At 34.6% G+C, this 12,542-nt stretch overlaps 2 protein-coding genes across 2 annotated transcripts; both read left to right on the top strand.

The window, feature by feature from the left end:
- The first annotated feature begins 7,328 nt into the window (after positions 1 to 7,328).
- LOC129488532 (olfactory receptor 5J3-like) lies at positions 7,329 to 8,048 on the top strand. Its single transcript, XM_055290861.1, has one exon. It carries the CDS (start codon positions 7,329 to 7,331, stop codon positions 8,046 to 8,048), a length of 720 nt encoding a protein of 239 aa, XP_055146836.1.
- A 1,109-nt stretch (positions 8,049 to 9,157) lies between these two features.
- LOC129489979 (olfactory receptor 5J3-like) lies at positions 9,158 to 10,096 on the top strand. Its single transcript, XM_055293311.1, is given in 1 exon segment — positions 9,158 to 10,096. A coding segment is annotated over 1 exon segment (939 nt).
- Positions 10,097 to 12,542: the final 2,446 nt, after the last annotated feature.

Genomic DNA, 12,542 nt, shown 5'->3' with positions numbered 1-12,542 from the left:
TGGCACATGTATACCTACATAACAAACCTGTAAGTTCTGCACATGTATCCCAGAACTTAAAATAATAAATGGCAGCTTTCATAGTGATTTACAACTCACTGGATCAGTGATCTATATCATTTTAATTAAAAAAGGCTTTAGGAAAGAAGTATTTACCTATAGAATACTGAACCCAAGAAAGAAAGGTATGGGAACACTGAAACCTTCTACTGAACTGGGGACCAAGATTCTTGCAAAAGAAAATATCCAAGGGTTCTGAATGAATACTTAAGATGATCACGTGGACTTTTCTCAAGTGCAGGGGACTGCCGATGTTGATCCATACATTAGAGTATATGTTGGTCAGGATGCATGTTTATCACCCTGGCTGCTTAAGAGAATCATTTTAATGTAAAACAACCTTTCCAGCCCAGGCCAAGCTTCCCAGGCTAATCCATTTGCCTCCAGGAGCCGGGTGATCTTTTTGGCTTTTTGGCATAACATGGCTGGCAGAGCTCAAATTATTTTTATCAGCTTAGTTACCTCTACCCAGTAAAAATACAACTGCTGAAATTGTAATTAGGTCTTTTATATTCCTCTCCTTCCTTCCTCCCTCCCACCCTCCCTCCCTCTCTCCCTTCCTTCCTTCCTTCCTTCCTTCTTTCCTTCCTTCCTTCCTTTCTTCCCTCCCCCCCATCTTTCTTCTTTTTCTTTCCTTGTTTATTTCTGTCTAGCACTAGATTTCATGGGAGACATAGACTAAGATATAAATTTTTAATCCAATATCATCACAGTTTGACCAATGATATGTAGGACTCTAGATGTACAGAAATGATAAGCATTTAATTAGCAAAAAGTTATCAGTATGCTAAACTTAAAATATTACTAAGGAATCTAACTAGTGTAGATAGTAAATCTGCTTTGGAATATTGAACAAATAGTTTCATCTATTTTATTTTGATGTGAGTAATTTGTTGTTTTCAAGAATGGCTTTTCTGCACAGAAAAGACTATGCATTGTTAATTAACTATTTCATTTTACCCAACAGGTAGTGTTTTTTAAAGTTATGATTCAAATTGCCAAATATATTATTCTAAATTATATAACAAGCAGATCTTTACAATCACTTTTGCAAGGGCTCAAAGTTTCCTAATGTATACAATCTTTATTTAATTAAACTCTCTTAATATTTTAAATTGAATTTATAAATCCCTTTTAATTTTCTTCTTAAGCTTTTTATGTATCTGACCAAGAAAAAATATCAACACAAGAATACGAGTACTTTTTGTATACTAAATACATTAATCTATATATGGTAAATTTCACATTATTTTAATTACTTAAATACTGTTTAAAGACACAGTAAATCACATTATATTTTTAATTCAAAAATAACCCAGCTCTAAATCAATTTCTGAATTATATATTTGAAATTTATTTCACAAATATGATCAGTCTGATAATCTATCTACCAAATTCTCTTATAGGCAATGTCTCTCAAAAGACCAAAGTTGTGTATCTGCTGAGAGATTCCTGGCTAGCATACAAGATTTTCTTCTTGCAATTGACACTGACTAATCCCTTCTTTGAGTTACTGTAACAGTGACTTCACAAATAATAAAGGGGTTGGTTTATAGCATGTACTATTGATTTGATTTCATTTAATAATGTTCTATTTCTCTATTAATTAATTAATCTCCATTAATTAATTCTTACCTACCTCCATTCATTAATTGACTGTGTTGCTGGTTTTAAGTTTATTTTTTCTCTTTTTTACATAGCAATATCTTCCATTTGCATCCAAAGGCATTCTTATGTTGGTCTATTGGGATCTTCACACTATATGTAGTTTTGCCATCATTCTGTGAACTTTACACAATATTTGAATTGATATTTAACTTTATTATTTCATTTGTTTGCATATAACACTCTGCTTTTCTATTACAATACTAACAACAGAACTTAACAAAAGCATCCAAGCACATAAATAATCAACCTATGTAAAAATCCATAAATCATATGAAACGTATGTGAATTCCCTACATTGTAATATATGTCTAATACTGCTTTGGGATAATGGGAGTTAGAAAAAATGTGTAAGACATAATTCACAGACCTATAGTGCCTACTGAGTTATTAGGGAGAAGAATAGCATACATTTTCAGTATAAATAAGACAGAAAGAGAGCACTGAATTCAATTAATTCTCTGTGTGTGTGTGTGTGTGTGTGTAAAATCGTACTCATAAAACTAATTCAATAAGAGATTATTAAAGTTTTGGAGTACAACATGATGCATTAATCTACATCAATTTCAAATATATGAATGTTCCCACTTTATAAGGAAGAAAACTTCAGTTGTTCCATCATTAGCACATTTGAATGCTTGTCTGAGTAGCAAATATGTGATTGGAACCATTTATTTTGTTCCTGCAACTGCATTTAATATCTGCATTTTGGTTTTATCCCTAGATCTTTGATATTTAAATAAAATATACTTTAAAAATTGTCTCAGAGTATAATTTTCACATTTATAAAAAGAATATAATATTCACCTTTTATCCATGTGAAATCAGAGGCATCTACTGAACAATGATTGAGAGAATATGAAGCTTTATGATTAGTTCCAGTCTCAGGAGACAAGAAAGGATGCCAGTGATGCAACTTGCGGACACTGAAGACTCACCTGCACAATAAGCTGCAGCCTGTGTCCCCAGTGAAAAGAAACTACACATAAAAAGTCTCTATTCCTAACAATAAGGCCTTTAACAATCATGAAATCCTGGTTGTCTGTACTGGGTGCTCTGCTTAATTTGGCCTCCTCTTATTTGTGAGTAAGTTTAGGAAGTTGTAGTGTAAGTTTCTTTTACACTTCTGTTATTCCCCGTTACCTCCTCACGCTAGAATAATCTGTGGACTCCTCTTAGTTGTGAGTATGTTTAGGAAGTGGTAGTGCAAGTTTCTTTGACACTTCTGTTATTCCCTGTTACCTCTTCAAGCTAGAATAATCTGTTACTGGCTGTATGATCTTAGCATTGCTTCTGAACAGCCAGAAAACAATTTCTTAAACTGTAGTTTGTTTATTTTTCAATGGTCTTCTCATTTCACGAAAAAGGGCAATATTTACATAATACCTATAACAAATATTTTCGTTTGTGTGGATGTTTATGGTATTTAATACTTGATTTATACAGTAACTTAGAGCTACTTGTGCAATTTAACTTTATTATTTCATTTATTTGCATATAACACTCTGCTTTTCTGTTACAATTCTAACAACAGAACTTAACATCATCCAAGCATACAAATAATTCATCAACCTTATGTAAAAATCAATAAATCATGTGAAACATATGTGAATTCCCTACATTGTATTATGTGTCTAATACTGCTTTGGGATAATGGGAGTTATAAAAATGTGTCATAATATAATTATTATATTATATAATTATAATATATTATATATTATATACTGTATTACATAATTATTATATATATTATATCATACAATTATTATAACATATAATAATATAATAATATAATGTATAATAATGTAATATAATTGAATTGCAATGCATGTTAACTACATGACAAGGAAAAGAACGTCTTCCCCATTTTATACATAACAGTCTTTGGAAATCACTTACATGTAATTTTCTTTTACGATATCAATACAACATTGTAAGAACTAGTTTATATTTTCTCTGATTATTTTTCACTACCTCTCGTGTTTAACAAAACCAGGACATCCACGCAGACACTTTATTCCCAGAGCCCAGGACATTTTTTACTATAACAAATTGTTCATTCTTTGCACTACAATTTTAGAATGCCTGCATAAAATAGACTTCAAAAAGACCATTTTGTGATGGTGTGTTTTTACAATTTTGTTATTGCTGTTTGTCAAATTTTTATTTATTTTGCATATTTTACTTTTGGCCATTTTTGTCTTGCAAACAGTTTTCATTCAGTATATACTGCTTTAAAAGTATAAATGCATGTATATTCTTAAGAAAGTATATCATGAATTTACATACATAATATGTTTCATATAATGTTTAATCAGTTACATACTTATTTCTATATAATATTCTATAATAAAATTAACAGTACATGAAATATAATATTTACATGCACTATTTATAATAAATTCATCTATAAATATTATGTCATCATAACCATATTTTATGAGCCAACCTCCTTGAGGGCATATAGTGAGCTATTTCAGGTTTGGTTAACAAAATTATAGTACAGAGTTTTATTTTGAAAATCCTTAACTCATTTGATGGGCATTTGGCTAGATTCCCTTTTTAATATAACAAAAAAATGATTTAACTTTGTGATTTCTCTCACCAACCTTATCTCCAATTGTTTTATTGATGAATGATGATTGCATATTTTTTTCAAATGTTCCCTTGGAGTCATGAATTAAAAAGCAATTACTATGATTTCACATTTTTAAGCAAAGATCCAGATTTTGTCATGACACGTATTAGATCGTCTCCAAATTTGTATCTTTTCAAGTTCAAGATTTTTACATCTTACAATCAAATACTAAATTCCAACCCAATCTGTATAATTCCCAAAGTAATAGATCTCATTTCAGAAAAATTTTTGCCAAATACATTCTCTCATGTCTCCTACATCTTGGAAAAAACAACTTCATTCAAAAAACATACACGAACACACACACACACACATGCCCTTAGAATAATATTTTATTTCATGTTCAACTCTCCATCTTTTTGGTTCCTACCTCAAAATGGTTACTTAATAGAGTCACTTCTTATAGTTTTTCCTACTGCCACCTTAATGTAAGACATAGTCATCTCTCCAGTGGATAACTGAAATAGCCTCCTAGATAGCCTCCCTGTTTCTGCTCTTGCCTTGCTGAGATTTATTCTCAGAGCGTGTAAAAATATAAGTCAAATATGTGGATCCTATTACACACTTAAACACTATATAATAGAGTATATATGCAAAGCAACTTCCCATGTCACTGAGAAAGCATCCAAACCTCAAACAAGGCAAGGTGTGATAAATACAGCATCTCGTATTCCCCACTGGCCACTCTCCATCTTGTTCTCTGCAGTTCAGTCAATCTTCTGAAGTTTCTTGTTCAACATGATCCCACCTGAGGATTTTGAACTTGCTGTGCCATCTTCCTAGAAAAGTCTTTCTGTAGATAGCCACATATTTAGTCAAACCACTTACATCAGCTTTCTGTTCAGATTTCATCTTATGTAGAGTTTTTTTGAACAACCTATACGTGGTAGACTAAACGGTGGCCCCTGTGATATTCAAATCCTAATCCCATACCTGTGAATGCTACCTTATATAACAGAAAATACTTTTCAGAGATGAGTCAGTGAAGGATTTTGAAGAAGGGAGATTACTCAGGATTATCTGGGTAAATACTATATGTGAAAGGGAGACAAAGGGAGATTTTTCTATAGAAGAAGAAAGCAGTGTGATGACTGATCAAAGTGCTATGCTGCTGCCTTTGAAGATAGAAGGGGCCAAAATAGCGCTGTTCATGAAGCTTGAAAAGGCAGTAAAACAGAGTCTCTCCTAAAGCCTTCAGAAGAAGTGTGGCCCCAGGCACACTTGAGTTTGATCCAGCAAACTGATTTCCGGCTTCTGACCTCCAAACCGTAAGATAATAAATTATTGTTTTAAGCCTCTCACTGGGGGTAACTTGTTATAGCAGCAATAGAAAACGTATACACATATAATAGAGTACCTACCACCTCTTTCTATTCACCTTTCCTTATTTATTTTTCTTCATAGTTCTTATCATTTTATGCAGTATATCAACACATGTTTATTTTCTTAACTGAATGTGAGCTCCTTAAAAGCATGACATTTGTCTTTTTCACTATTTTATCTCTAGCAAAGAGATTGCCCCATAGATTGCCACAGAGTAGAAATACATACTTATCGAATGCATGAATATATATGTGAATGAAATAAATTTTTGATATTTCATTACAGATGTTGAATTGGTAGGGTGCAGTGGCTCATGCCTGTAATCCCAGCACTTTGGGAGGCCGAGACAGGTGGATCTCAAGAGTTTGAGACCAGCCTGGCCGGCATGGTGAAACCCCCATCTCTACTAAGAATACAAAAATTAGCCATGCATGGTGGCAAACGCCTGTAGTCCCAGCTACTCGGGAGGCTGAGGCAGGAGAATCGCTTGATCCTGGAAGGCGGAGGTTGCAGTGAGCTGAGATCACACCATTGCACTCCAGCCTGAGTGACAGAGTGAGGCTCTGTCTAAAAAAATAATAGTAATAAGGCTGGGCACAGTGGCTCATGCCTGTAATCCCAGGAATTTGGGGGGCCAAGGCAGGCGGATCACCTAAGGTCGGGAGTTCGAGATCAGCCTGGCCAACATGGTGAAACCCTGTCTCTACTAAAAATATCAATCAATCAATAAATAAATGTTATTGAATTTGTAGCATATCATGTCAAAAACATGTGAAACTAAGTGGCAGTCCATGATTTTGCAAACAAGAAACATACAATAGATACAGTTTTGGTGCCTCAAAATATACCTCGACTCTTAATAATGAGTGTTCAGGTTTGTTTCAATGCTGGTAAAAAACAAAGATGCAAAAGCAAAGTTACACAAAGCTGCAAAAGAAAAGGTTGTAGAGTTAACACTGCTATTTTTGATCAGCCTTAATACTAAATAGCAAATAAAAGGAATGACCTGCCTTTTTCTCTCAACTCAATTTTACTGGAGGAGCACAATCATTGCTCTTTCAAGTTGGCAATCAGGGCCGAAGGTGAGGCAAAAAGAGGTCTAAGGTTGAGATTTGGAAAGAAATGGGGCTGCTTATGATGGAACTCATTTTCATGAGCTTAAATGGGTATAAAATAATAGGGACAGGTTAGTCACAGAACAAGGGAAGATTTGTTGTCACTAGATGCTCCTGTTTGTAACCCACATTAGCAGAAGGCTTATATATGTCATAGGATGAGTGGACATTCTACTCATTCTACTTGAGATTTGGTACCAGTCACATCTGGATTTAAATGTTAATTCTACCTTTAATAGTTTTGAAACATAAGAGCTTTCTTATCCCCCCTCCCACTTTTTGTGATGTGAAAACTAAAAACCAAGGAATAAAACAATCTCTAGTACCAAAAATTTGAATCACTATATATAGATTTTCTAGCACATATATAAGCCACTTCTAAAGTAAATGTTCTTTCTTTATTTAAGTACAGGGTAACCCTAAATGTCCCATGCTGTTCTGGATACTGGACTATGAAGGAATCATTCCTTTTCCATCAGAGTAATATCTTGTTCTTCAACTAAGGATCTATATATACCCGAGTAAAAATGAGAGGCTGGAATCATACAGGTGTGAAGGAATTCCTCCTGGTAGGGTTAACTGAAAATCCTAATGTGCAGATCCCACTCTTTTTGCTTTTCACTCTGATTTATTTCATCACTTTGTTGGGTAATTTGGGCATAATTATTTTAATATGGTTAAATGCCCAACTTCATACTCTAATGTACTTCTTCCTTGGCAACTTCTCCTTTTGTGATATCTGCTGCTCTACTGTCTTTGCTCCTAAGATGCTAGTCAATTTCCTGACAAAACATAAGTCCAGTACATTTTCTGGCTGTGTTCTACAAAGTTTCTCTTTTGCAGTATATGTAACCACAGAGGGCATTCTCCTGTCCATGATGGCTTATGACCGTTATGTGGCCATAGCTAATCCTTTGTTGTATACAGTCATTATGACCCAAAGAGTTTGTATTCAGATGGTCCTTGCTCCTTACTTAGGTGGACTCATTAATTCCCTGACACACACAATAGGTTTGCACAAATTAGACTTCTGTGGTCCTAATATTGTAGATCATTATTTCTGTGACGTTCCTCCTCTTCTGAGGCTTTCTTGCTCTGATGCTCATATCAATGAAATGCTGTTCTTGGTCTTCTCTGGGCTCATTGCAATGTTCACTTTCATTGTCATTATGGTGTCTTATATCCGCATCATCATTGCCATCCAGAGAATCCATGCAGCTGAGGGAAGGTACAAAGCCTTCTCCTAACTTTAAAAATGTGGAGTAGGAACTAAGCATGAAGATGTTAGTCGACTATTTCAGGTTTGAATGCCATAGTACAGTTACTCTTATATCTCGATACATTTTGACATTAGCTACTATTACATTTGAAATTAGAAGTGTAAAAATGGGCTTCTATGGGACATACATTCTATTTCCAAATTTAGTTCTTATGCTTTTGTGAACTGGGCTTTTCTTCTCTCTTTTGTTTGCAATTTTTATTTCATGTTCAGTGGTACATATGCAGGTTAATTATATAGATACATTGTGTGTCGTGCGGGTTTGGTGGACAGATAATTTTATCACCCAGGTAATAAGAACAGTACTCAGTAGGTACTTTCTTGATCTTCACCTTCCTCCCACCTTCCACCCTCAAGTAGGCACTAGTACCTGTTGTTCCCCTTTTTGGGTCCATATATACTCAATGTCTAGCTTCCCTTTATAAGTGAGAACATGCAGTATTTGGTTTTCTGTTCCTGTGTTAGTTTGCTTAGGATAATGGCTTCCAGCTCCGTCCTTGTTGCTGCAAAGGACGTGATCTCATTACTTTTTATGGCTGCATAGTATTCAGTGGTGTAAATGTACCACATCATTATCCAGTCCACCATTGATGGGCATTTAGGTTGATTCCATGTTTTTGCTACGTGAATACTGCCTCAATGAACAGACACATGTGTGTGTCCTTATGATACAATGATCTATATTCCTTTGAGTATATACCCAATAATGGGATTGCTGGGTCAAATGTTAATTCAGTTTTAGGTTTTTTCTTTTCTTTATATAGGTGTAAAATAAAGTTTACTTTAGATTTTTGTTCCCATTAAGACCAGCATTTTAAATGCAGCCTTAAGCTAATACCCTTTTTTTTTTCGATTTTTTTCTTCACTCATGGAATTTTTTTTATGGAATAAGTAAATAAATTGTGTTTGAATAAATTGTTGAAATTTTCTGATTTTATAGGTAAGACAATCAGAGAAGTCACTAACTCAAATCACATGGCTAGGTAGGGATTCCAAATGGTCTTGATATTGCATTATCATTACTCTGAATTAATTCCAATCTCCATATCATTAACAGGCATCAAGAAACACAAATCCATGGCTGATTTTAATTTTACATTGGTTACTGAGTTTATCCTTTTGGGATTGACAGATCGTGCTGAACTGAAGATGGTCCTCTTCGTGTTGTTCCTGTTGATCTACACTATTTCCCTGGTGGGGAATCTAGGAATGCTCTTTCTAATCTATGTAACTCCCAAACTCCACACACCCATGTATTATTTCCTTAGCTGTCTGTCATTTGTTGATGCCTGCTATTCATCAGTTTTTGCACCCAAAATGCTGCTGAACTTCTTTGTTGAGCGGGAGACAATCTTATTCTCTGCATGTATTGTGTAGTATTTTTTATTCGTGTCTCTCCTTACCGCTGAGGGCTTCTTGCTGGCCACAATGGCTTATGACCGTTACATGGCCATTGTGAACCCTTTACTTTATACAGTAGCTATGACTAAAATAGTTTGTGTTGTGCTCGTATTTGGGTCATGTGTGGGAGGTTTAATCAACTCATTGACACATACAATTGGCTTGGTGAAACTGTCTTTCTGTGGGCCAAATGTCATCAGTCACTTCTTCTGTGATCTTCCCCCACTTTTGAAGCTGTCATGTTCTGACACATCTACGAATGAATTGTTGCTTTTGATCTTCTCTGGCATTATTGCCATGCTCACTTTTTTGACTGTGGTGATCTCCTACATCTTCATTGTTGCTGCTGTCCTGAGGATCCGCTCAGCAGCAGGTAGACATAAAGCCTTCTCCACTTGCACCTCTCACCTGATTACCGTGACCTTATTCTATGGATCGATAAGCTTTAGTTACATTCAACCAAACTCCCAGTATTCCTTAGAACAAGAAAAGGTGGTATCTGTATTTTATACCCTGTTGGTTCCTATGTTAAACCCATTGATTTACAGCCTAAGGAACAAGGAAGTGAAGGAAGCTGTGAAAAGGGCTATAGAAATGAAACATTTTCCTTGTTAATTTCAAATTTCCATGTCCAAAAATAGACTACGAACAGTGGTTTGTCTAATGATATCTATAAAGATTTAATAAAATTTCGATCCTACAGGAGCCTTAGAGTTTATTCAGTTGGAACCCTGTGTTTTACAGTGGAAAAAAAAGACCTAGAAAAATGTGCCATAGAAGACATGGCTAGTTCCCGTGTTAACTAACCTAAAAACCAGGCTAAGATCTAAGGTAGTTATCTCTAGGCAATTGATGATGTTTTCATTCCTTCATATAAGTAAAAATAAATATTTATGGGATATATAGACACTCAAACACATATACAAATAGAGACAATGATAAAATTAATAAATAATAAAATATATGTTGCCTTGGTCTCTCTATTGAGCATGGAAATAAGTAAAATACATTCAAGGCAAAAAGTATTGGTACTTTCCTTATCCAGAAAAATGATAGATACATATACCAAAAATTAACCTGGATTATTTATTGCTTGATATTCTTCAAAATAAATATATACGCTTAAAAATACTCAGAAAAAGAACATAGTACTAGATTACCTTTCCACTTGCAATGGTTAGTCTAAACCATTTCCCCATTCCTGGCCTCAGTTTCCACGACTACATATGAAATCATATTGGACAGAATGTCATAGTTTTATTATCACTCCACATGGAAGGCTCACTAATACTCAGAGAAAGCTTACCCTGAAGACTTTCACTTCATATTTAGAAAGGATGACTCCAAACTCATTAGGATGTCGTTAATAATCAAATTCGCTTTCCTCTTTCCTTTAAAGATCTTCCAGAATCCTTTTTACACATTAAACAAAATATCTCCCAGAAGAGTCATTCTAGGTAGGGAAAATCTGTGAAGCCAATTGTTTTCCCTTCAATTCAAATTATATGTACAAGTGCATCATCATAAGATCAAGCCTACAAATACTAATTGTCCCACATTGATTTATTCTCAAATTGTTGTAAACTATCCTACCTGGAAAAATATTAAAAATATATAAATAACAGTATTCTAGAGAATATATTCACTTACAAATAAAATGAAATATTTTAAAATTCTGTTTTAAATATTGAATTAACTGGTGACAAATGAGCTAAGCAGCACAATGAAACAGCTGAAGACTCAATAAAATATTAATTCATATATTTACATGGTAGGCTAGATTAAATTTTTTTATCCTCATTGACAGCCACAGTTATGTAAGTGAATGGCACCAATGAGAAGGGGTGGAATTTCATGGGAAAATTATTATTGTTCTGTTTAGTGCCCACCTTCAACTCATCCTAATAAACAGTTGCAATATTATATTCTAAACAAAAGCCAGGTGCTTCAATGAGAAAAATATCACTCCCACAATTCTGATAGAAATTGAGGTGGTTAGTGACAGATTTGTATAATGTAGATTGGAAAATGAGTAACATAATCATATATAAGTTTATTCTGAAACTAAGTGAAACTGAGTCAGGCATATCCTAAATGTCCCTACATGGTTGATACAAATAACTAATAGAAAACAAGTGAGAACACCAAAAATGAAATAATCTGTTGTCACTCCCATTAGTTGACATGCAAAATATCAGGAAAATAAAAATTTGAGAGTGCACTGTTACTGTTCAATATCAAATAAAATTTCAATATCAATACTAGAAGAAATCAGGACTCAGCAAATGTTGATCTAACATGACTTTGTGGCCTCAGAAAACATCTATCAAATATGTGTTTTTATTCCATGTATGTAGCCTTGGAATTTGTGATGTGAAAATTGTCCTGACTTAGGGAAATATATTGCCGGCACCGTTTGGACTGGCTATGATGAAATTTGTATTATGATCATGATTGTTGCTATATGAAGACCCAGGAAACAATGCAATGAATTTATGTTCCTAAGATCTGAGATTTTGTTGACTACAGCGATCCCAGCTATGATGGCAACTTTCACTTGTCATTGGTCAAACGTGGCCTGTATCTAAATTCCAACTGTTAGAATCATAGACATCTAGAGCTTACATCAGTTTTACATATTTCTTATGAATTCTCAGAATTCATAGATTCTCATTTTTATTCTTAGACTTATCTGATATTCAGTTTTTGCTAGTATACCCTTCTGAGTCTAATATGTCCTAAAGTGCAAACTTGAACAATTTTTCTTTTTCTTTTTTTTTTTTTTGAGACGGAGTTTTACTCTGTCGCCCAGGCTGGAGTGCAGTGACACGATCTTGAAACTTCTGCCTCCCGGGTTCAAGTGATTGTGATGTCTCAGTCTCCCAAGTAGCTGGGATTACAGGCTCCTGCCACCACATGCCTAGCTAATTTTTACACTTTTAGTAGAGATGGGGCTTCGCCATGTTAGTCAGGCTGGTCTTGAACTCCTGACCTCTGTTGATCTGCCTGCTGTGGCCCCCAAAGTGCTGGGATTACAGGCATGAGCCACTGTGCCTGGCCC

This window comes from Symphalangus syndactylus, chromosome 1 (assembly GCF_028878055.3).
Source record: "Symphalangus syndactylus isolate Jambi chromosome 1, NHGRI_mSymSyn1-v2.1_pri, whole genome shotgun sequence".
Taxonomy (NCBI): domain Eukaryota; kingdom Metazoa; phylum Chordata; class Mammalia; order Primates; family Hylobatidae; genus Symphalangus; species Symphalangus syndactylus.
This window is presented reverse-complemented; position numbering and strand designations above follow the sequence as displayed.